This window comes from Nipponia nippon, unplaced genomic scaffold (genome assembly GCF_047370975.1).
Source record: "Nipponia nippon isolate SJK-2023a ecotype South Korea unplaced genomic scaffold, ASM4737097v1 scaffold_4, whole genome shotgun sequence".
NCBI lineage: Eukaryota > Metazoa > Chordata > Aves > Pelecaniformes > Threskiornithidae > Nipponia > Nipponia nippon.
In genome coordinates this window covers 14102824-14124562 of record NW_028262358.1, presented here as the reverse complement: position 1 = coordinate 14124562, position 21739 = coordinate 14102824, and the positions used below count along the sequence as shown (strand labels likewise).

The 21739-nt window shown below is 46.3% G+C and overlaps 1 protein-coding gene across 3 annotated transcripts in view; it reads right to left on the bottom strand.

Moving 5' to 3' along the window:
- Positions 1 to 715: 715 nt before the first annotated feature.
- Positions 716 to 21739, bottom strand: part of ACSS1 (acyl-CoA synthetase short chain family member 1) — a 38936-nt gene continuing 17912 nt past the window's right edge. The window contains exons 5-14 of one of the 3 annotated variants that reach the window (XM_087777058.1): positions 20095 to 20247; positions 18200 to 18347; positions 17772 to 17909; positions 17101 to 17193; positions 12415 to 12527; positions 11216 to 11342; positions 9473 to 9600; positions 7795 to 7858; positions 7097 to 7215; positions 716 to 5268 (exon numbers count right to left, since the gene is read on the bottom strand). In XM_087777058.1, the coding sequence (XP_087633184.1) occupies positions 5095 to 5268; positions 7097 to 7215; positions 7795 to 7858; positions 9473 to 9600; positions 11216 to 11342; positions 12415 to 12527; positions 17101 to 17193; positions 17772 to 17909; positions 18200 to 18347; positions 20095 to 20247 (1257 nt within the window). In that variant the 3' untranslated portion in view covers positions 716 to 5094. Of the gene's footprint in view, positions 5269 to 7096; positions 7216 to 7792; positions 7859 to 9472; positions 9601 to 9754; positions 9919 to 11215; positions 11343 to 12414; positions 12528 to 17100; positions 17194 to 17771; positions 17910 to 18199; positions 18348 to 20094; positions 20248 to 21739 lie in introns of those variants that run through there. The other 2 variants (XR_015708862.1, XR_015708861.1) reach the window with 2 other exon arrangements.

Sequence of the window (21739 nt, the reverse complement as noted above, 5' to 3'; positions counted from 1 at the left end):
AGGAGAAGTGGCTAATGAGGATGTTCAGTGTCCGTTCCTGCATTACAACTATAGTGTTATGATGTGGCACGTAGAGGGTGAAACACAATCTTCCTCACCTCTTAATGGACAAGGCGCCCTGCAGAGGATGTGTTCCTGGCACTTACAAACAATCCATGGCACCTGGAAACAAATTCCTTCTCATCTGGGACAGCTACACACTCACTTTCTAAGCAACGCTGTCTCTTGTGTTCCCCATGCCCATCCCGTTTCCACTCCTTTTCTACTTGTGCATGCTGTGCACGAGACAAGGAGATGCGTAGCTGAACCGTTCATATCAACTAATGGTAATTAATTGTTCCCACTAATTGTTCTCTGTTTGCATCACACGGGAAAATGAGTGTAGAGCAGTGGGACCTCGGGATTTACAGGAGACATGCAGCTTACTGACATGCAAATGCTAGTTCTTCAACTTTTTGAGGTTTTTTGCAGTGGCAGTTTTCTGGCAGTAACTCATTTCCTGTGAGCTACTTTTTAGAGAAAAGCAGCAAAGCAAAACAGCAATTCGGATCACAAGATGACTCATCCTGATCTCGAACTCCTTTGCCTTTTTTTGGCCTGTGCTGGCAGACTAAAATAATCAGGACAGGCAGAAGCAAGTCCAAAGAACTGAAAAAATCCCAGACCCTTTAGGGGATGGAGGGCTGGACACGTATGCTGCAAAGCCAACCCATCACACGGAGAAAGATATTTTCTTTAATGAAAATATGAATACAGAGATCATTGAAGAAACTGGTTTTGGTCAAGGACAATAAATGTGTTTAAAGCATGATTACAACAAAACAAAATGAAATTAAAGGATTAACATTAGACTGTACAACACACACCTCATCTCTAGACAGACGGACCTTCCTTTTCTAAAATTAAGAAAATCATGGTCTGTGTCTCCAGTGGGGGAAAAGGCACCGTGACCGGGTCTCTCTGGCAAAACCAAGTGGGGAAAAAAAGCAAGAACATTTGTCCTTTGCAACAAACTGCAAGAGGTAAAATTGACTCTGGATCTCTTTTAATGAAGCTACAAGGCAATCTGGCAAATAACCCACACATTGCTCATGGACACACAAAGGTTTAGAATAATTCAACAGTCCTGCTTTTCTAAACGAAGCAATTACGCCCAAGTTTGTCCCACAATCCCACTGTAAAGCGTTCCATGTATCATTACCTCCTTCGCTGATTAGTGAAGATCAGCTCTTCAGACTGCAGGCCTGGGGTCTTTTGCAAGCTACCTCCTTCCTAGCATTTCAAGAACCAAGGACATCAGTGCCAGTCCTGCAGGCTGAACCCCTCCCTGAACCACAAGCCTGGCAGGGCTGCATGCGAAGCAGAAAGCACTGCCTCCACGCACCAGTGCTCGTGTTCATGACGTCCAGGGAATAACAAAAATGGAAAGCTTGACTGAGGCTTGCACTGAAGATGCAACCACTGCAGTTAGAGGAGATCATGGGGAAAAAGAAGAAAGGGAGACTTCTCTGGCTGGAAAATTTCATCTGTTTGGCAAAGCTTTCCATGAGTAGCCTACCCAGTGAAGCAGAGTATTCTTTCTGTAAGAAGTACCAGTTCCAAGCCCTGCCTAGCTCTGTTTCTACCAGCCTCAGGGTGCTATTAGATGTACTGAGCACTGGGCATTAGCTCCAAGAGCTGATGCTGGTACACTTGCAGAAGTGCAGTTTTACCGAGAGAGGTGGGGGCTGAGGCTGCCGAGCAGGAGCTTATATCCACTGCAGAACACCATGCAGGCACCACAACGGCACCACATGCTCTCTTTGAATACCCCAAGGAGGCCTCTGAGCAGATGGACATCCCAAGGACCACAGCTCAGCTGTGGAAATGCACAAGGAAGAAACAGAGTGGCCATCGTGGTACTGGGTGGCAGGCATGTGGCACTCTAATCTTGCACATGCTGGTGATGTGATTTTAGCAAAGGTGCTCGTAAGGCTTCAGAAGTTCACAGTATGAGGCTTGTTTGTAACTCCAGCCTGTCCGCACCATAGCTGGCGTGGCTATGTATTTATTGGGGTGCTGCAGCTACCTGGTCAGTCTGTAACCTCCCTGGCAACTGTGGTCCCTAAGCCCATGCAAGTTGAGACAACAGGGATGCAGGTGAAGGAGCGCGCCTATCTCCCATTTTCCCTGAGCAGAGGGATTGTATGACAAACATCTCAATGCACCAAAGCACACTGCTCCTCACATAGCTAGTCTTCATGAGACAGTTCCGATGAATTAGACCATCTGTCTGTGACCACTGGGTCACACCTTAGCACAGAAATTTCAGGTCAATAGGACAAGTAAATTCTGTATCCCTAATAAAGGAAATACTTTCTTGACTAAAACGGAAGTGTGTAATCTTCTTCAAAAGTCATTTTTTGTCCTCCATGCTGTATTTCAGACTGCGTGGAGACAACTTGTTTAAACAAATGAGTCTACTTTTTCTGTCAAAAGCATTAACTCCTAGCTGCTTCCCACTTGAAAATCACTTATGGAAGTAGTTGGTTTTTTTTTTTTCTTTTGCAATGGCAATAGAGGATATATGTAGTGGCTGTCTTCTGAAATACTAACATCCTGTCAACTCTATCAAACCTTCTGATCTTCAACTTCCCACAAAGTTCACAGGGTGTCTACTTACCTTAAGCAAAAATGGATTGCAGTCAGAAGGATGGGAATTTTAACGAAGCATGATATTCCCTACTGTATTACCAAGTCCCTAGAGACGTTTAAAATAAATTAACCAAAACAAAACAAAACAAAAAAACGAACAAAAAACAAACAAAAAAAAAAACAGCAAATGCAGCTAGAGTACTGAGAGGAACTCTGTGATCTAAGACAACATGCCTGTCTTTGAGAACAGATCGTACTGCGAGCAGCCTGCTTCCCCATTTGGTACCAGAATCTCCGCTGGCCAAAAAACTCGCCCCTCCTCTCCCAGTCCTACAGGATCACCTAGCCATTTCCTTCCTGCGTTTCCTACCTCCAGTTAGGTGCACAGATTGTCTTTCCAGTACACAGTCCCACTGGAAAAGGCAGTGCTGCTCCAGTTCAATTCAGCAATAAGTAACCCCTGTAAAACTATGGCAAAAATTGGCGATTCTGCCAATGTTTTGGTGGGCCAAAACATACAGCTCCGTGAAACTAAGCAGACTGTCATCTGAGAAAGACAGAGGCAGGACTGCAAGGTTTGAGGGAGTGCCCCCAGCCACAGCACTGGAATGGTGGTTAGCAGTCACTTGGCTTAGGCAGGTTAAGATGGAGAAGCTCTGCCTGAGCCCTTGTGGCACGCACTCCCAGGATCAGCACTGTGCACGCTGCACTGGCGTATACCCTGAGCTTTTGCACTCAGAGAGAGGGGAGGAGTCCTCTGCCGTGCCTTCCTGGCACGCTCTGTGGCCCCTCCAACCACGCTGAACGCCTCAGCCAGCTTAAACCAAATCTGGCAGTGGCAGAAGTCTCAAAGGCATTTGGCCCCTACAGGCTTTTCCATGACCTTCAGTGGCATATTAGAGGCCAGGAGACGTACTAGCAAATTCTTCTGAACAGCCCAAATATAAGGAGTGCTTCAATCAAAATGTGTTCGTGATCAAACGAGTCCAGAAATAAAAACACTGAATATATTAGTTGCAATTTTGAAAGCATATGGAAGACAAAGGTTATTGTTCCCTGCTATTCTGAGGCTGCTGGTCTGGAATGCTACCATCGCTTTCCAGAAGGCATCTAAGAGGCACTTCCTTCTTCTTTGTGGATTGTGCAATTTGCAGGTACCCACCTGGCATTTAACCCTTTGGAAGATCAGCACGGCAGCATGGAGAAGGGGCAGACGTGGTAGGGCCCAACTTGAAACGATAAGCATTAAGTCATAACTTCTGATGGGAGAACCAACCTACCTCCAAACTGGGCGCCTGTCTTTGTTGGAGCAAACAAGATTACAGGCCATTTGGGAGTGCGCTAAAATAACCATTCTTTGGCCAGAAATCACACAGCTTGGCAAGTCACAATGGACCCTCCAGCACGTCTCTCTCAGCTTCAAACCTCTCTTGAGTGCTTCAGGATTTTGTTTCCCAATGCTCCTCTGACAGACAGCAAGCAAACATGATCCCTTTTCGTAGCGACTTCAAGAAACAAAGGCACCTACGCAAATCACCAACTGACAACAAAGATCTACCAGTTGTAGACCGCTACTCCTAATATGCAGAAGTGAACTGCAATCGACAACACTGATCAGTTGTCATCACCGATGAGGAAGAGGACAGTTACTTTAAAAACCCAGTTGGTAATCTCAGTTTCTCAAGGCAGAATAAAAACACGTGGGACCAGACCCGTCCCACACAACTGGCAATGCACTGAGGACATGTAGTGAGCCCAGCAGCAGGCTTTGTGGCTCAGTTTTGCGGCTGGAAGTGCTAGTGGTGGGTTGCCTAGGTGGGACATGAAAGGATACAGGCTCACCATCTCTGGCAAGTCCCAGGACATACAGTGGTAGGAACAAATCCTTATGAGGAAAGACGAAGGGTAACGACTGGGTAAACACAAGAAAAAATTATCAGACTAGCAACGTCCTTCTTATTTCCCTACTAACACATGTGAAATATCTACTAGAATACCCAGCATTGCTGAAAAGGCACCACAGTTGCAGTGAAATACAGCTACTTGAACTTGGATATCCAAGCTGAAGAAAAAAATTGAAGAAGTATATTCCAGGGCTTCTTTTAAAACAGCAAAAGTATTGTATAAAAACATTTCCCTGTACAGTAACATTAAAACGAGAAACATTAACATCTGCATCTTGCTTCAGCTAGTATTAAATTTCATCATAGCTAATGGAAACCACCAACGGCTGCTCTGCATCGGCCCTAAATGCAATGAAAGGGAGCTCACTGACTGTGCAAAACTGCAAATTGCTCCTAGCTCTGTGCATCTCAAAATACGTTGTGGAGCAGAAAATCTTGTTCCCCTAGAAGAGAACAGAGTTTTTTAAAAAAAAAACACCAAGAGACAACTATGTCGTTTGCCTGGTTACTTGAGACCTTCCACATTTCCAGAGGAGAGAGATTCCAGAGCCGCCTGCTATGAGGAACTCTTCTCCTTGTATTTCTGGTAAGCATCCAATATCTCCTTGACAACACTTGGATCGTCAAGTGTGGTGACATCTCCCATGTTGCCTGATTGTTCAGTGACTACTTTCCTCAGCAGCCTTCTCATGATCTTCCCTGATCGGGTTTTAGGAAGACGTTTTACCACCTGCAGAGAAGGGAAAGACGCACCCATGTTAGAACCTGGGTCCTGCTGGAAACCACAAGGAAATTTGGCTGAACTGTCCTAAGCCTGGCACACTATCTCATGGTCACAGCTCCTTTGAGCCTCCTGGGAAATACTAGACCATCGAGCACATTGGTTTATGTCTAAGGAAAGGCGTGTCACTAGCATCAAGTCCTTGTGCTATAGATTTTATCCTTATCTAAGTGGATTTTGTTCCCCATTTACTCATTGCTGTATATCTCCAGGCTGGGTGCTGCAGGATGCATAGCTCTTTGGAGAATCAGGTGCTGAATAAGCTGTTAATTATTGATCTAGAAAGCTAGTTACACTTGAAAACGCAGGCACTGATAATGACACAGATGTCAACACATGACCAGAACAGACATTCGTATTCCCCTTCACAAGGCAGGAATATAAAGCACACAATACTGCACGCCAGCTACAGCGTCACCTACTCAAGGGACAACTCCTGTCTGCTGATGTTTCTCTCTGCTTGATTGTATCTGTCAGCCTACACGCCTTCCTTCGTAACCAGAAGAATGTTAAATGTCTTGCCTATGCTTCCTGCAAAGGACGTAGCTGCAGATTCAAAGGCTTTAGCATAAACTCGAACCTGGTAAAGAGTTCTCAGGCACTGAACAGAGACACTAGCAGGTCTCACATTTTGCTACATGATCAGGCCAGTAGGCTACAAAACTCCAAAGCATTAACTAACATAGAAGGAAAGAGTTGTAGGACTTCTCTGCAGGACTGCCCCCAAACACAGGGAAACAGAGATGTTTCCTTGCAAACCTGCAAATTCTGGGAGCTGCTCCGATCCACTGAGGACGTCTTGGGCTGTTCCAAGTTGCATGAGCCACCCTTGTCTGCTCCTGTCGTATTCTGTAACCTGTGCCTTGGTGTCCACCTTCCCAGCACATGGCTAAAGCAGAGCCCCTCAAAGAAGTGGTCTGGTCACTCCCTCCAAGCAGAGAGTGGAATGGATGCAGAGGGGCCTTGGGGGGCAGCTAAGGGGCAGCTTTGTGCACTCTTCCCAAACACACAAATGGAGCTGCTGAAAGGTGAGCAGGCTTGAAACAGAGCCTGGAGTTTGTCAGTGCTCCCAGGGTCAGGCTGAACAGCCGTCTGAGCTACACAACAGAAACAGCCAGTGCTTTGGGATCTGGAGTTGATGCTAATTATCAGTGCAAAATAGCTGGGCAGTGGAAAGTGTCACTCCGCCCCTCGGTGACAGGGAAGGATGTGGAGTTTCTCTACAGTTTGGTGGGATTTTATCTGATCCATTGCACAGGGCCAGAGAGAGCAGCGCTACATTGCTTCAGCAAGGGGTTAGCCGAGGGCAAGAGCTATGTGGAGCAGTAACGCTGCTGCATGGCGAACAGGGACATCAAGTGCATCTTGAGGCACAGGGTGGGCCTGGGATTCCTCTTTGCCAGAGCTCTTGCCAAGCACGGTGCTCTCAACATTCTCTGTGCATCCCATTTTGAGGGTCGTTCAGCACTTGGCCAAAATGGAGCAGCCTCAGGGTAGCTCGAAAACACGCTCTGTAACAGCCCCACCAAGAAGCTGCTCTGCAGGCTGGAGCACCTGTGATATCCCAGCCACCTGCTGGGTCACTGCTGATCCTCAGGCATGGAGAAGGAGCACCTGCAGACCACTGCACCTGCCCTCCCCTACCCTCCACCTAGTTCTGTTTTTCTGCTTCTTTATCCTGCCAGAGAGGGACACCAGCAGCACTGCAGGCAGGAAGGTGAGGCTTGCTCAGTGTGACCATTCCTGCTCCTGGTCCCAGTTACAGTCTCCCACTTACCAGAATGTGGTCAGGCACAGCGTATTTTGCTATCCTGGAAGCCACTATGGTTTTGAGCTCTTCTTTGACACGGTCTATATGAGCTGTCTGCTCCTTTAGCACTATGAAAGCAAAGGCACCTGGAAGACAAATGAGCAGAAGCCACATACCTCATGTTAGACACTGGCTGGCAAGACCAGGGATGCTCATTCAAATGCCAAGACAGGTTTCAAATCATTCCTATGTGCAATCTAGGGACTGCCAAGAAAACCATAGATCCTGTTTACAAAAGGGAGTCAGACTCCAGCCCTCAAATGATGGCCCAGCCTTCTCTTGGCATCTATGGACCAGACTGATCTCAGTGGCAATGACAACTCAACATAAATTACCAAAGTGTCACTGGGATCAAAAGCTGGCCAACGGCAAATCAGCTATTCCCGTTCTGTTCCAAGGACATCGCTAAGCACAATCCTTTTTAAGGAAGCTCTACCACATAGGTAAACACTATGTGTGAAAACTGTTTAGGGGAGTAATACCTGCACCCAGCTTAGGAACATGCAGTTATTTTTACGGCTGTGTTTGCCTCTTGGGGCTGCAACACCAGTCAGCCTAAGGATAACTGCCCTCCCATTCCCTAGGCACCTCGTAACACGGAGCCCAGGTTAGAAATTAAGGAAAGTGTATGCAGGTGTCACGTCAGGACACTGCTTTTCACATACCTTCTCCTTTGATCTTGTGTGGATACCCAATCACAGCTGTCTCAGGGACCTCAGGGTGATCAGCCTTCACAAAAAGTGAAACAAAAACACACAGAGCATAACAACGGCTTCAAGCCCTGGGGAGTTTGCACCATTTGCTCTAGGAACAAAACACCTTGCCATATCTCACCCTCCCCTTGGCAGATCCAAGGAAAGCACAACAGGGAAGCTGGATGCCGCCTTCCTACGGCATGCTCAGTTGGTGGCCCGGGCCATGGCCATGTCTCTGGGAGTAGCACTTACTCACTGGATTGGCCCTGGTTTTAAACACACAAATAAGTACTCTTACAGACACTGCTAAGCCCACTGCACACCAAGCTGCATTTGCACCAGCTCGAAACCTGCTTTCTCTTTCTTTGTCTGTGCTCTTGTGTGTGCATGGCTACGGTCCCAAGTGGTGACTGGCCATGGCCAAATCACAAGCAAAACCAGTTCTGCATTGCTCTGTGCCACAGGGAACTGTTGCCAGCAGAGCAAAAGTGAAGCTGCCAACATCATGCTCCACATCTGACTGGCGTTTATAAGTGCCCAAAGCACAGCAGAAGGCAGAAAGAATCAGGCCTTTTCATCTTCCCAGAAGGGGGGAAAGGTTGTTTTGCCAAATGCATTTTTTTATTATTACGCTACACAACAGTGATTTATTCTCTGTCACACTTCAGAGTTTAATTTAACATTTTTCTGCAGTACAAAGACAATTTGTGTACAGACCGGAAGAAATCACATATCTGAATCCCACATCAAAAACTGGATTATGCTATCTTAAATTAGATTAAAATATGAAAGAGTACATCGCAGAGCAATCTAAGCATGTAAATATATTTGCATATACACATGCATACACATACATATACACATGCATACACAATCTAAGCATGTAAACATATTTGCATATACACATGCATACAGAGTGGGAGAGGAACTGGATCATGTACCTATGATCAGAAACCCACACAGCCAAAAAATTTACTCAGAGGAGACAGCAGGATCCTGCGTGCCATGCGAACACAGCTCAGGTTTATCAAACATTACATTTAAGTGCCATTTGCAGGCAAGGCACATAATATAGAAATAAATATTCAGGTCAAGCTTTGAAGGTAAATGCTCTGAGGACTTCTTGTTTTCAATTCTCTGAGCTAATATTATTTTCTCTCAAAATGACAGGCTAGCTTTGCAGCTGACATGAATCAGCGTTGCTTCATATTTAACACTGCTGAATTCTCAGCATACTCAGCTAGTTCAGACGACCAAGAACCACAGATTTGGGAAGGAGAGGCTAGGTGTTAGCAGAGGGGAAGGAAGAAACAGGAGAGACAATCCCTTACGGAGACTCCACCAGCATCCAAAATTACAGCTGCCACAGTACAACGGCACTGAGAGGAAACAGCTCGGACAGTTCGACTGCAGGGACTGCCCACAGTGTGACTGCTCTCACTTGCCCGTTCGCCATCTCCTTAATAAGGGTGCCGTTTCCTTTTGCACGTTTGCTATTCGTTGTGCATCAAGCTGCTGTGCGTATGCAGGGGCAGGGGTTTGAAGGCAACAGACCCCGCACTTGTTTAAATTCATAAAGCTTCTTTCAAGGGGCCACCCTGCCCCACGATATGCCCTGTCAAGGGACCTCTACCTGCTCAGAACTTACCATTGCATCTTCTATCTCTGCCGTCCCGAGCCTGTGTCCGCTGATGTTAATGACATCATCCATGCGCCCCGTTATCTGGTAATAGCCTTTCTTGGTCCTGTAAGCACCATCCCCTGTGAAGTAGTAACCTACAGCAAAGACACGTGGGTGGTCAGCAGCACAAAGTGTGCCAGCCTGTTGCTTTGGGCTCTGATGCAAACAGACTATGCTCTAGGATGGCGAGTAGGGTAGGGTGGATCAGGCAGGACTCCTAAGCTTACAGCTGCATGACCTGCCACATACCATTTCCCACTTGCCTCTGCCATCTCCAGCCTTCGTCTGCTCTGCCTGGGCTGTGCTGGCTCCAAGTAAGCACCTGAGCAGCACCAAGACAGTGGAGGTCAGATCTCTGCCAAGATGGGCAAAACTACTGTAGGCAATCAGCAGCAAACAGTGGCTGATGTTCCCTGTAGGAAAACCGGGTCCAGCAACACAACACAGTGATGCTTTGTTGAGTTTACAAAACCAAGGGGGGCTCTCTGATCTCCCTGGGCTTTACACGCCTACAGCTGCACAGCAACTGCGTGATCAGGCCTGGTGCACACAGCTCTAAGATAAAACCACTTCAAATGCCATCTGCCATCATGCCATAGGCTACTGGTCAAATTCAGGTCTGCTGCTAGCTGCACCTCAGCACTCATGGAAAACTAAAACTGTTCAGCTGAAAGGGAACAGTTCTATTACATTTTGTACATGGGAACACTGCCAATTTTTTTAATCACTTACACTGGGACTGATGAAAAGCCATTTCCCCTCCTGGCTAACAAAGATTCAGATCCCAGATAACAGGCCCTCTCCAGTATATGAACATGGCAGAACCACTGCTATCAGATTAGCTGGAAAAAAAAAAAAAGCCCATGATAAGCATGGTGTTTGGAGAGTCTAAAACTTCTGATGGGAACTGAAAAAGACCCCGTGGTTCCAGGAAACTCCAGTGTCACTGGGGACACATCGGGTGACACAGATTGTGTTGGCTCTTCATCAAAGCCATGTCCGCATCTGAATTGTTCCTGTGGCACTTCTGAGCAGCAGCAGGCAGCTAGTGCTGCGAAGTCTGAAGGTGGTGCTTGCCAGGACCCATTGTTGGCCAATTCATGGACTTTCAGTCATGCCTCCTGCCCTTCCAAATCAACTAAATACCAACAAGATTTCAGATGCGAACATGTAGTGAGTAATAAGGGACTATGGGCTCATTCAATTTCGTCTACCAGTTTCCCATTCTTATTTTCCAACTGTTTTTGTACAACTTACAGGGTTGTCTCTCTAATTCTTGTCTACCTTGTAGCTTTCAAATCCCTTTCAGTTGCTCCCCGAGTGTCCAATCTTCTACAAAAAATGTTTCCCTGCCACTTCTAATTACTGGCCACACACAACTTGACCATGTTTTAAAGAAGGAAGGATGTAACACAGCCTGTGACTGCAGCAGTGAGATTCAGTGATGTAGGAGGTACCTTCCCATCCAATATGGCCCCAAAGAAAAGGTATTTGGACTTTAAAATCTGGGCATTAAAAAATTCTAAAAAATACATTCCCCTTTGACAGCTAGAACACTATCTAAGACCATTAGTGCATGCTTGCAACACGTGACACACAACCCCAAGGAACCAAGATCTGGCTGGTACAGAAATACCACCAAGTGCTGCAGAAAATATTTAGTGTGCTTACACTGCAGCGCAAACTGCCTTCCGCTGGCACTTTCCTTACCTGGGTAGGCTTTGAAATAGGCATCAACAAATCGCTGGTCATCTCCATAGATTGTTCTTGCCATGCCAGGCCATGGCTGGGCAATGCAGAGCGCACCGGACACATCATTGCCCTCTATAACCTTTCCCTGCAGGTTCAAGCACAGGAAGGATGATCAGGTGAACAAAACAGGAATAGTAAGTGCTTCTGTGTCACTGATCTGGCAAGAGTCACCCTGTTGCTCACTCCAGACTGCCAGCGGAGGGCGACAGGTGGAGAAAATGAATCCGCTCCTGGAGCTGCTACGCACTGTCTGTGTCATGCCTTCCTCGTCCCTTGAGGCCTGCAGCAGCACGGCAGGTAAGACAGTTGTAAGACTAAAAGAAAAGTGAGTCCTGTGACTCTCCGGAGGGCAATGCCAGCAAAGATGACAGCAAAGATGTGCTGAGCAGCCAGAGGATGCCTGGGATGAGGCTAACAGTGAAATGGCTGGACCCCTGCCTTCCACTTTCACTTTTGTTAACTGCCACGTTCCCTTACCAAACTGTGTATGTGGGAGGTTACACGCTTTACTGTTTAACAGGGCACTGGAGTGCAGATGGGGATCACTCAGCACAGCTTCGCAGACCAGCACCAGTTTTCTCACAGACACGCACAGTTGCAAGGCCTCATGCCTTTCATTTTCCTTGGAAAACTCCACCAGTCCTGTTGGCTGCTCCAGCCTCGCCACGTCACTGGATGTTGCATGCACTGCTCCAACTGTTCAGCTCGCCGGTTCCCAGGAGCTGTGTGACCTCTGACTGCTCTCATAAATGGAGGTAGCAGCTCTTAATCAGAAGCAGTGTAAGATCATAAAAGTGGTGCTGACACTCCTCTAAGAGTGAGGAATGGGTTTTTTCCCAGGAGCTGTGTGATTTCTGACTGCTCCCATAAATGGAGGTAGCAGCTCTTAATCAGAAGCAGTGTAAGACCATAAACGTGGTGCAGAAAATGCAAGCACTCCTCTAGAGATTTGCAGACACCTTGCAATGCCCAGCTGGCAAGCTGTATGGACATTTGAGATATGCCCAATATATAAATTGCTCATCTATTCTACTGTTTTCATGGAGGAACAAACATCCTTCCAGATCCTGTTCCTCTGCCATCAGAAAGGTGATCAAGGCAGAAGCAGAAACACACAGCAGCTTCTCTTTCGGGTACCCAGCACAGCCTCAACTCACATTCTCATCCATCAGCACGGGCACAATCCCAAAGAAAGGTCTCATAGCCATAGCTGGAACGATCTCAGCTTTCTCCTCTGAAGGCCGTGGGGCAATGCAGATGCCACCAGTTTCTGGAAGAATAACGAAAAACACAACATTTGGGGGTCCATCCAATGCTGGATGAAAGCAAATGCCAGCTCTTCTTAGTTAAAGAAGAGAATAGCAAAGCCACCTTGCAATAAAAAGCCACTGGGAAGGAGCTATGCAACACCAAGTAGCACAGCCATCTGAAAGCAGCCCAGATAAACCAAAGCAGCACTGATAAACCAAGAGCTCTTTGTGAATACAAGAAAGGCTTAAACGTAGAAAAGTGTCTGGCAAGCCAAGATGACGCCACCAAGGCCTGTTCTATCTACAGGGACGCTGCAGCAGGCAGAGAGCAGAGAGCTGCAGGCAGGTCCCCTCGCCTTGGTGAGCTTGGATCAGGAGCTACTCCTACTCCCGTTCTGCACGATGCACCATTCAGTGCTGGCTGTGAAAATTGCTGCCCTCCGTGTACATCGGTGACAAACCACAGAGTGTGGCCAAGCAGCCGCCTCAGGGGAAGAGCAGCTCCCCATGCCCCAGAGCATCAGGTTCACTGACGTTCGGCTTAGCTCTTCGAAGGCTCAGAGGAGAGCAGTACACAGGCTACAGCAGCTGGCTTTGCACCAGACGGGCTGCGGACCCTGCAGCAGCAGCCACGACGTGTGCGTTCAAGAGCCGTCCCACAGTCCCCTCCGTGGCAAATCAGTCAGGCCCAGTGAAGACCCCAACAATTCAGCCCATGCTCTGTTCCCGAAGTCGGCTCACAGACAAACCCATTCCTCCAGCTACCAACCAGCAACGGATACAGGCAGCTCTAACACACACTTACACCCTTGCAGATCCCCACGCTGACAGGGCTGCCTGGTGGCGGGGGCAGTACGCGCCAGCCCCATTTCCTATCCTAGAAGTGATTTTCCAGGGCACATCACAAGCATATATAAGCACGTCAGGGGATTTCTCTCCCGGTGCTGTTTTTACAGCTGTCTAAGGTTAGCTTTTCAGCACTTCAGGAGTCTGAATTACTATTATTACAGAGTATGAGATTAACCCACCCCTTAAAGGCAGGTTGAGCTTATCTTCTATTCAAAATTGAACCTTTTATCATCCTTTTTCATTCCTGCTGGGATGAACGTTTAATCAGATTCCAACCTTAATCAGACCCTTTCTGTTCTAAAACTAATTCAGAAACACAAGAGAAACAAAAACAAAGGAGTGTTAGGCTTTTAAAAATACAGCTCTATAAATAAAGGTATGTTCTGCCACTTGGGAGAGTGCATTCCTCTACCGCCTTTGCTGAGGTTGTGAAAACTGAAACCAGGTGTTGGAAAGGCTGAATTTGACCCTGAATTTGCATCCAGCTGCATTGATGTAGCTATGAGGAAGGGTCTCTTTGAGGAACTCTAAGCTTCAGATCTACAGAAAATAGTTTCACATGTGGCTTACACATAAAATTATTTCACATTTCATTGATGCACATGCATCTACTTCACACGTTTCTGTTTATTTTGAAAGGGTCATCTTGAATTTTTTCAGAAAAAGAAAAAAGCACCCCAAACACCTACTGTTCCCTGTTTGCACAGACAAAATCTGCATCAGAGCAGGGAACCTGATTAAACTGATGGTTGCTCATCCTAAGCCAGTACTCATTCTGAATACAGCACTGCAAGCTGTGTTTCAACATGGGTTTTGCCACATCCTACACATGCTGCAGCGGGCTGCACATAAGGCAGTAAAGTCACATTCCAGAGGGAGCTGCATGGAGGCAAGGGTGCTTTAAAAATTATTTGCATGGTAAAGACCTATTCTAAATGGGTTTAAAAGTACCACTTTTAGCCACTGACAGATGACAGCTAGCAAGGCTTCTAGGCTCTACCCTGCCCTTACGAAGTCTGTCTCTTTAGAGGCAGAGCTGGCAGAAGAAAAGCCATGCTTCCACATTACCTGTGCCCGTGCTGTCGCTGTAGCGCAAATCCACCCAGACTTTACGCAAGGACCGCAGAGTCTGAGCAGGGAGGGTGATACATCGAAACAGGCTCCCCTCCCCATGAGTAAATCACCTCTGGCAGCAGGGTGGAGCACGTACTCTGCCACCGTTGTGTTCACCACCACAGATAGATTGGACCGACTGCTTCAGGGGGAATCAGTCTCAGAAACACCAGCCCAGTCTAAATTGCTGTTAAGATGATGACAACAAAAAAAGCTTCCAGGGCCTATTCAGAGCTGTCTTTCAAAACCAGCTTTTGTTCACAGCTGCATACAACAGCTGTATTTTTTTTATAAAACCAATGACAAAAGTAAAAATACCTAGTGTCTTTTCTGCACTGTGAAGAGCTACACCTGAAACTCAAACACAGCTTTGATGCTATTACTGTCAATCACAGCCCAGCAGTACCTAATATTTTAACAGTAAGAGCCATAGGAATTTTCCAGCTCTCTCATCTGCACATACAACACTACTTACATTGCTTCTCGTAATTGCTATCTCACTCATTTGCTCATCCAAAGACTTTCAAGTGGATTCTTAAATCACCATTTGCTGATCTTTACGCCTACTGGGCTTTATTAGCTAGCAACACATTGCTGCTTCGGAGAGCAACATACCGTAGAGGACACTGCATACAACAGTACAATTAACAAGGTATACTGAAATTGTGTACAAGAGGTGACACTGCAGGACCACAACCAGCATCCATCAAAGTATTTCTATGATGTCTTTCCATGATCCCTTTACATTCAAAGGGAATATATCAGTTTCCAAGATTAATTTGGCTTCCTCTTTATTGGAAGCATCAACTGTGGAGAAAGATTGATTCTACTTTCTAATAAAATCAATTTCATGAGTATTTATCATTATATTATGCTTCTAGGAGCTGGTAACTGTTTACCTGCAAAACTATGCCTTGTTCAAGGTAAGATCAAGCACTCTGCTGTCCAGCAAATGTTCTTTAATCTCTCACCTGACAGTTGTTGCTCCAAAAACCCAGGAGAAATACAGTTTAATATAAGATCTAATCCTATACTTCAGAGGAAATAGGAGACAATGCATGCACACTGCATGCACCAGTTAACTGAAGACAAACTAAACCAAAAAACGCTAAGGCAAAAACCGATTCTTCTCAACTCTGTCACCGTACAGTAATCCACTGCTTCTCCACAGTGTTTTATTTCAGAGCAGTGAGGAGGAAAGTATATAGCACCTAGCCAGTCAGCTTTCCTTCTGCTCAGCACGTGAGAACCCAGATGGTTTAAGAGATCAGTAACTGAAGTAGGTAGTAGTTAACATTGCCGCTCTGAATTCTGAGTTTGTTTTATTTCAAATCTGAAAATAAAAAGAGCCTGCAAGCCTGGTCTGGATTAAATGGAACTTGGTTGTGTGCTAGAAGCTAATTCATCTCATTGAGATGGGCCACAGGAATCCTGAAGAGAGAGCCTGCTAGCAGGAATAAGGATGAAATCAGGAGCAGCTTGACTGGAAAGGGAATGAGTATTCTGCCCAATGGCAGCTAGAGATTTAAGAGTAGGGACAGCTTTTTTTCAGCAGAGGCAGAATGCCAGCAGCTGTGCTGTGTCCCTTAAGTCCATGGCTCCATGGCAAACTGTGTGGTTCACAACTTGAGAAGGACATACTGCAAGACACCTTTAGCAACTCTTGAATGTTGGTGCCCATAAGAGAGGACCTGATGCTGAGGTGGCTGGGAAGGAGCTGCAGGACTCCTTCAAGCACAGGGCCCCACCAGGCAGCACAGCCCCAGCCAGAGTGCAACACCGTGGCCTCTCTTTGCTGCTGGCCAGGGAGGGCAGGAGGCAGGGATCAGCTCTGCTCCAGCTGGACAGGGATCTATGAGAGCCATTCACTCTGTCCAGCAGGTTGTAAATGGAAAACAAGCCTTAACTGATGCACACAGCTGGGCCAAGCATGCTGCCAAAACAGAAGCGCGCTCCTTTTTGAGGCATCAGAGGTCCAGGGCCAAAGCAATTATGGCATACTGCTTCTGGGAGAAGCTGCTCCCAGGCAGCCCTGCTGGGTGACAGCCACTGTCCCCTGCCCACCCGATGCACAGCCAGCAAGCCTCCACTCACTCCTTTCCAATCTGCCAGACCAGTTGCACTAGGTCCCTTTAGCTACACAGCTTCATTTTTCATCCTCCTCTAATCATTCCCAGGAAGGAAAACAAAGCACACCTAAGTACAGATTGTGGCTATATGGAGCTGTAAATGCCTTTTCATGATAGGACCATATCAAGGTCAGTACGGTTGGATAAATAATTGAAAATGAGGTTTCCAATTCCAGCTGCCTACTCCTAGCTTTGCCCAGAAATTCAATCTCTGCCTCCTGTTTCTAGAACCAATTGAGATTTTCCAGCATTCAAAATATCAAAGAACATTTAGAGGGGAAAAGGAAAAAAAAAAAAAACAACATTGGTATTGCTTTTATATGCTGTTACATTGCTATTACAGGCTGAAACTCCCCAGTGACTTTCAAAAGCTGATCAAAATGCCAGAAGTTTTTTTTTGACAGACTTGTTGGATCAAATTGAAATGTATTAATTCTTCTCTACCCACCAGCAACCTGTCAACAGTCAGGGCCCTCCACGCTCCCCAAAGGATGCCTTTTACCTGTCTGCCACCATGTGTCCACGAGGGTGCAGCGTCCTTCTCCCACCACATGGTAGAACCACTGCCAAGCTTCGTGGTTGATGGGCTCTCCCACTAGACCAAAATAAGAAAGGACGCAGCCTGAGACTCAGGGGGTTGCAGGCAGTTCATTCTCCCTTTTGGTGCACCACACGCTGAATGCATGATCTTCGAGCAGAATGCTTACAGCATTTTTGCTGGGATGTGCAAAGGACTGCAATGCACTCATGTAACTGAGGACTGACTTTTTCCAGAAAGATGAAAAAGCAAGCAATAAATATCACTGAAAGCAACTAATCAATGCAGGTCACGTATAAGAACCTCTAGAATTCTAAATAATGCAGGAAAATGCTGCTTGGGTCTCCTAAGCCAGTAAAAGTCAAAGTGGTGTCATATACCACTGGATAAATCTTTTTAGCAAAGAATGCAATCCTGCAAAATAAGCTAGGAAACAGGCAATCACACTAAGGTTCAATAGCCCCAACTTCAATTTGTTTCTCTTTCTGCTGAGAAAATATCTGAAAAGCCAGACAGGGAGCCTGCTTTATCACCTATTTTTAACCACATCCCATCTGGTCAGCCAAGCTCCTCTGGTACCTTCATTTCACCAGCTAGAACCCCCTGTCTTTTTCAGAAGATTTCATGCCCCTTACCTGATCCCAAGGTCTTCAAGGAAGATCTGTCGTATTTCTTCACCCACTCTTCTCCATAATTCAGCAGCAAGCGTATAGCCGTAGGTGCTCCATAAAACTGATTAATTTTCAACCTTTGTACCACTTCCCAGTAACGACCTGCAAGATCACAAACAGGCTTTTTATCTGTCTAGCACTGACCTACCACCACAAATGCTCAGCAGGAAGGTTAACAGCCAAAGCTAAAGCTGTGACTACTCTGAGTGCAGACGAAAACCAATGGCAATTTTTTTTTCCACCCTGGATGCACAGATGTTCCTGAATGTTGTAGACACATGTTCCAAATGCAGCTTACCTCCCTTGAGCAGGCAGGTCACACCGGACAGGTTTCTAAATCTCCTTTGTCACACTGCCATGTCTAGCCAAACCTTTGCCCACCACTTCCTCACCTGGGTCAGGGTACACTGGAGTGCTTTCAAACAGGATAGAGGTGGCTCCATTGCAGAGTGGTCCATACACAACATAGCTATGTCCCGTGATCCAGCCAATGTCAGCCACACAGCCAAAAACATCGCCTTGCTGGTAGTCAAATACATACTGCAAAGATAAATGTAAGGCCAGCTGACTTTCTGTTGGCAGGCGCAAAGAGCTTAAAGGTAAGGCGCTGGACTGGACATCCAAGTGGGAGCAAGAGAGCGCACAGGGCGAGCGGAGCCAGGCACGTAGGACACGGCAACACAACGGCCAGCCCAAGGTGAGGAAGCAAGTCAGAGGGACCAGTATGAGGGCTTCCAGGCTCCTGACTGCTTTTGCAAACATACAGGGAGCATGGCTGTACCAGCAGCTGCTCAGACTGGAGCAATAAAGCTTACAGTCAAAGCCCTGGATACCTAAGGTTGCCTACTCCAAGCAGTTCACATGGGAGAGCTGACCCTTATCTTCAGGGCCTCAGAGGCTCAGACCTCTCACAAATATGAACAGGTTTCCATGAGAATCTGGTATGTGCCTGTGAAACGTTTTCTGAGAACTGTTCTTAGCTGTGCAGCTTCTCTATCAGTGTATCGCTTTCCAGATGCTCCCCTCTCCTTGCTCATCAAATTCAAGATAAAAATCTTGGAAAACTCATTATCTTGTCTTAGTTATGGAAAAAGCTTCCCACTGTAAATCTAACTGCTCTACTGTATGGTGAAGAGGTCCTGACGCATAAGGCAGAGTCAGCTTTATGTTTTAAATGAAAGAAAGTGGACCAGAACTGAAAGAAAGTGGACCAGAACTAAAAGAAAATCCCGTAAGTGTGTGACAAGAGTGTCACACATGAGTGTGCAAAGACCACAGAGGCCACACAGGTCAGCTGATCCCTCTACCTAGGAGGGCCAATTCTCACCTTACTTTTGCAAGTGCCTTTCCCTCTCAGGCTCTGAAGTACCTCTAAAGGGACCCCAGCTGCATACAGTGCCTCCATGCATGCCGGCACCAGGGTGCAGGATCTACCTTCTGGACTAAGAAAGAGATGCCTTGGAGATTACACTGTCACTTAGAAAAGCTGACATAACAAATATCCTTCATGCAGAGAAGTCTGACACTTGCACATTCCAATCTTCTAAAAATTCAACTGTGTCAGCCTAAAGAAAGAAAACCTCTGCCTGAATTGTCTGTGATTACAAACAGGGTGATACCACTAAAGCCAGATGGAGATCTTTCACCACAATCCTCTCCACATTTCACTGTTACCTTTTCATATGCAGAGCTCAGACCAGAAGCTTCAAGAAGCAGTGCCTTGACATTTTTTTTTTAATGAAAAGGGGTGTTAAAACATTTAGCCTAGATCACATACCTAGAAAAGCAGCGCAAAGGTGCAACGACAGAGCATGAATGTAATTTTTCATCTTCAGACAACAAGTGCTATGCAAAGAGGTTGTTTTAAGAGTCCAGATCCTCTATGAAACAAAAAAGGCCAGCATCCCACTGCAAAATACTACAGGAATTTCCACACTACCAATGTCAGTAAGATACTTACCAGAATCTCCTCAGCTGCATCACTTTAATGTCCGCAAATTTTGGCCTGGAACACTGGCACATTTTAAATGCAAAAGTAGCAGTGCTGCAGTTTCCTTCCTTTCATAACTCTAGGCTCTGGTTTGCATAGTATTATATTCCCCAGGAACAAATCTTGAAGATTAAATACATGTTCTCAGACATTTTTCAGTTTGTTTACACCCAATAAGCCAATTGGGCAGCGAACACAGAATACAGCACCCCTCACCAGTCCAAGTCCCTCTCGTTAGGACTGTCGTTAGGACTCGGAAGGCAAGTGAACCTTTCCCAGAGGATGCAGCCAAGTTACCTTGTGTGTGATAGCAGCGTACAGAAGGTATCCAGCCTGGGTGTGAACGATTCCTTTGGGTTTCCCAGTGCTGCCCGAGGTATACAGCATGAAAAGCATGTCTTCGCTGTCCATGCTCTCTGGAGTGCATACAGAAGCTGCCTTGGCCATCTCCTAAGGGAAAAAAAAGGTGGTAATGACAGAAAGACTTTGGCTATACGGAGCCAACCAATACTCCATCTGTAAGCATGTCAGCAGCGTCCAGAGACAAGAACGACCATTGCTGTTGCCCCCTCACAAACCTCCATGGATGTATCATAGGTTATCTGCGCTCACCTAGTGGAAAGGTTCCTGTGGACACATAGCACCTAGCCTTTCCACCAATACCTCTGCTAGGCACAGAAGTCAAGGGGAATTGGCCAGGTAAAATAACATTTCAGGAGAAAAATGGTAGGTCATAGCTTACATTTCAAGCCTTTACGAGCTGCTGGTAGAAAACCAAGTGTGACTGCGAACATGAACCACACTTGACAGCAGCAGCAAGGTTGACTGGATGCTGTTCAGGACCTTCCTTTTCCTTGTAAAACTGCAGTGCTACAGTTAAAGTGTGCGTTCATCTCCCTTCCCTGGCCTCAGCAGCAGATGACTGTCCTGTCCATTTGATCCTCAAATTCTAATGGCTTCTACCCATGAGGGGGAGAGTGCTTTACTCTCCTGCCTCTGTCACTCTCTTCATACTCCACTGTTTGGCCAGGTGGGTGAGATCCTCTCCTCACCCCAGGGTCACAACCACGGGAGGGAAGGATGCAGTGTCCTACTAGGACAGAGCAAACTTTTGGTCCAGCTTGTGTGCCCAGCCCAGCAGAAGAAGGGGAAATAGTGTCCTTTGAAAGAGATGCTTGTGGTCACTGAACTTTGCAGCAGCAGAGGACTTGTCTGCCCAGACTGCAGATTTTTCAGGATGAGGTTGAACATTTTTCGTACCCTTGTACAAACTTGCAATAATCACTGTGTGTTCCAGATGCTCAACATATGGCTTCAAAAAAAAGCACAGCTGGCTTGCTTCTCTCAGGCTCTGTACTGTCCTAGATGAATAATGATTCCTACAAGGGTTATTAGATGGCTCTTTGAAGGAATTTGTAGGTACTGCCTTTTTACAAGTAGACACTGCAAACACGCTTTACAAGTGAACGCTACCAACAGCAGATCCAGTTGTTTAAAAGTGTCTGACAAACAAAGCTTAATAAAATATGAAGAGTTGGTAGGGTCAAATGTAATTCCTAGCCTCTGACTTACAGCACCCCTGCTCATCTCAGGTATTTATTGTGATATTTCAGCACTTCCAATTCAGGCTGATTTGCTAGATGGAGTTACATTACAACATGAGCTTAAATTTTGCAGTAAGCCATCGCACAAGAGCTGGAAAGCACAACTGCTGTAAAGATCAGTAATGACAGAGTTAATAGCATTAATGGTTTAATTCTTGTTATGTTTCAGACCCTACAACTGACAGTGGGCTGAGTTCAGCTTTTGGATCACCAAAGCATCTCAGGCTGTTTGCAGACTAAGGAAAATCGTCAGAATGTGCTTGGTGGAGTAAGAAGGAGTAAGACAATTTCCGAGCAAAACCTGCCTTCTCCCTGTAGCTTTACCCCAGTAGTTGCTC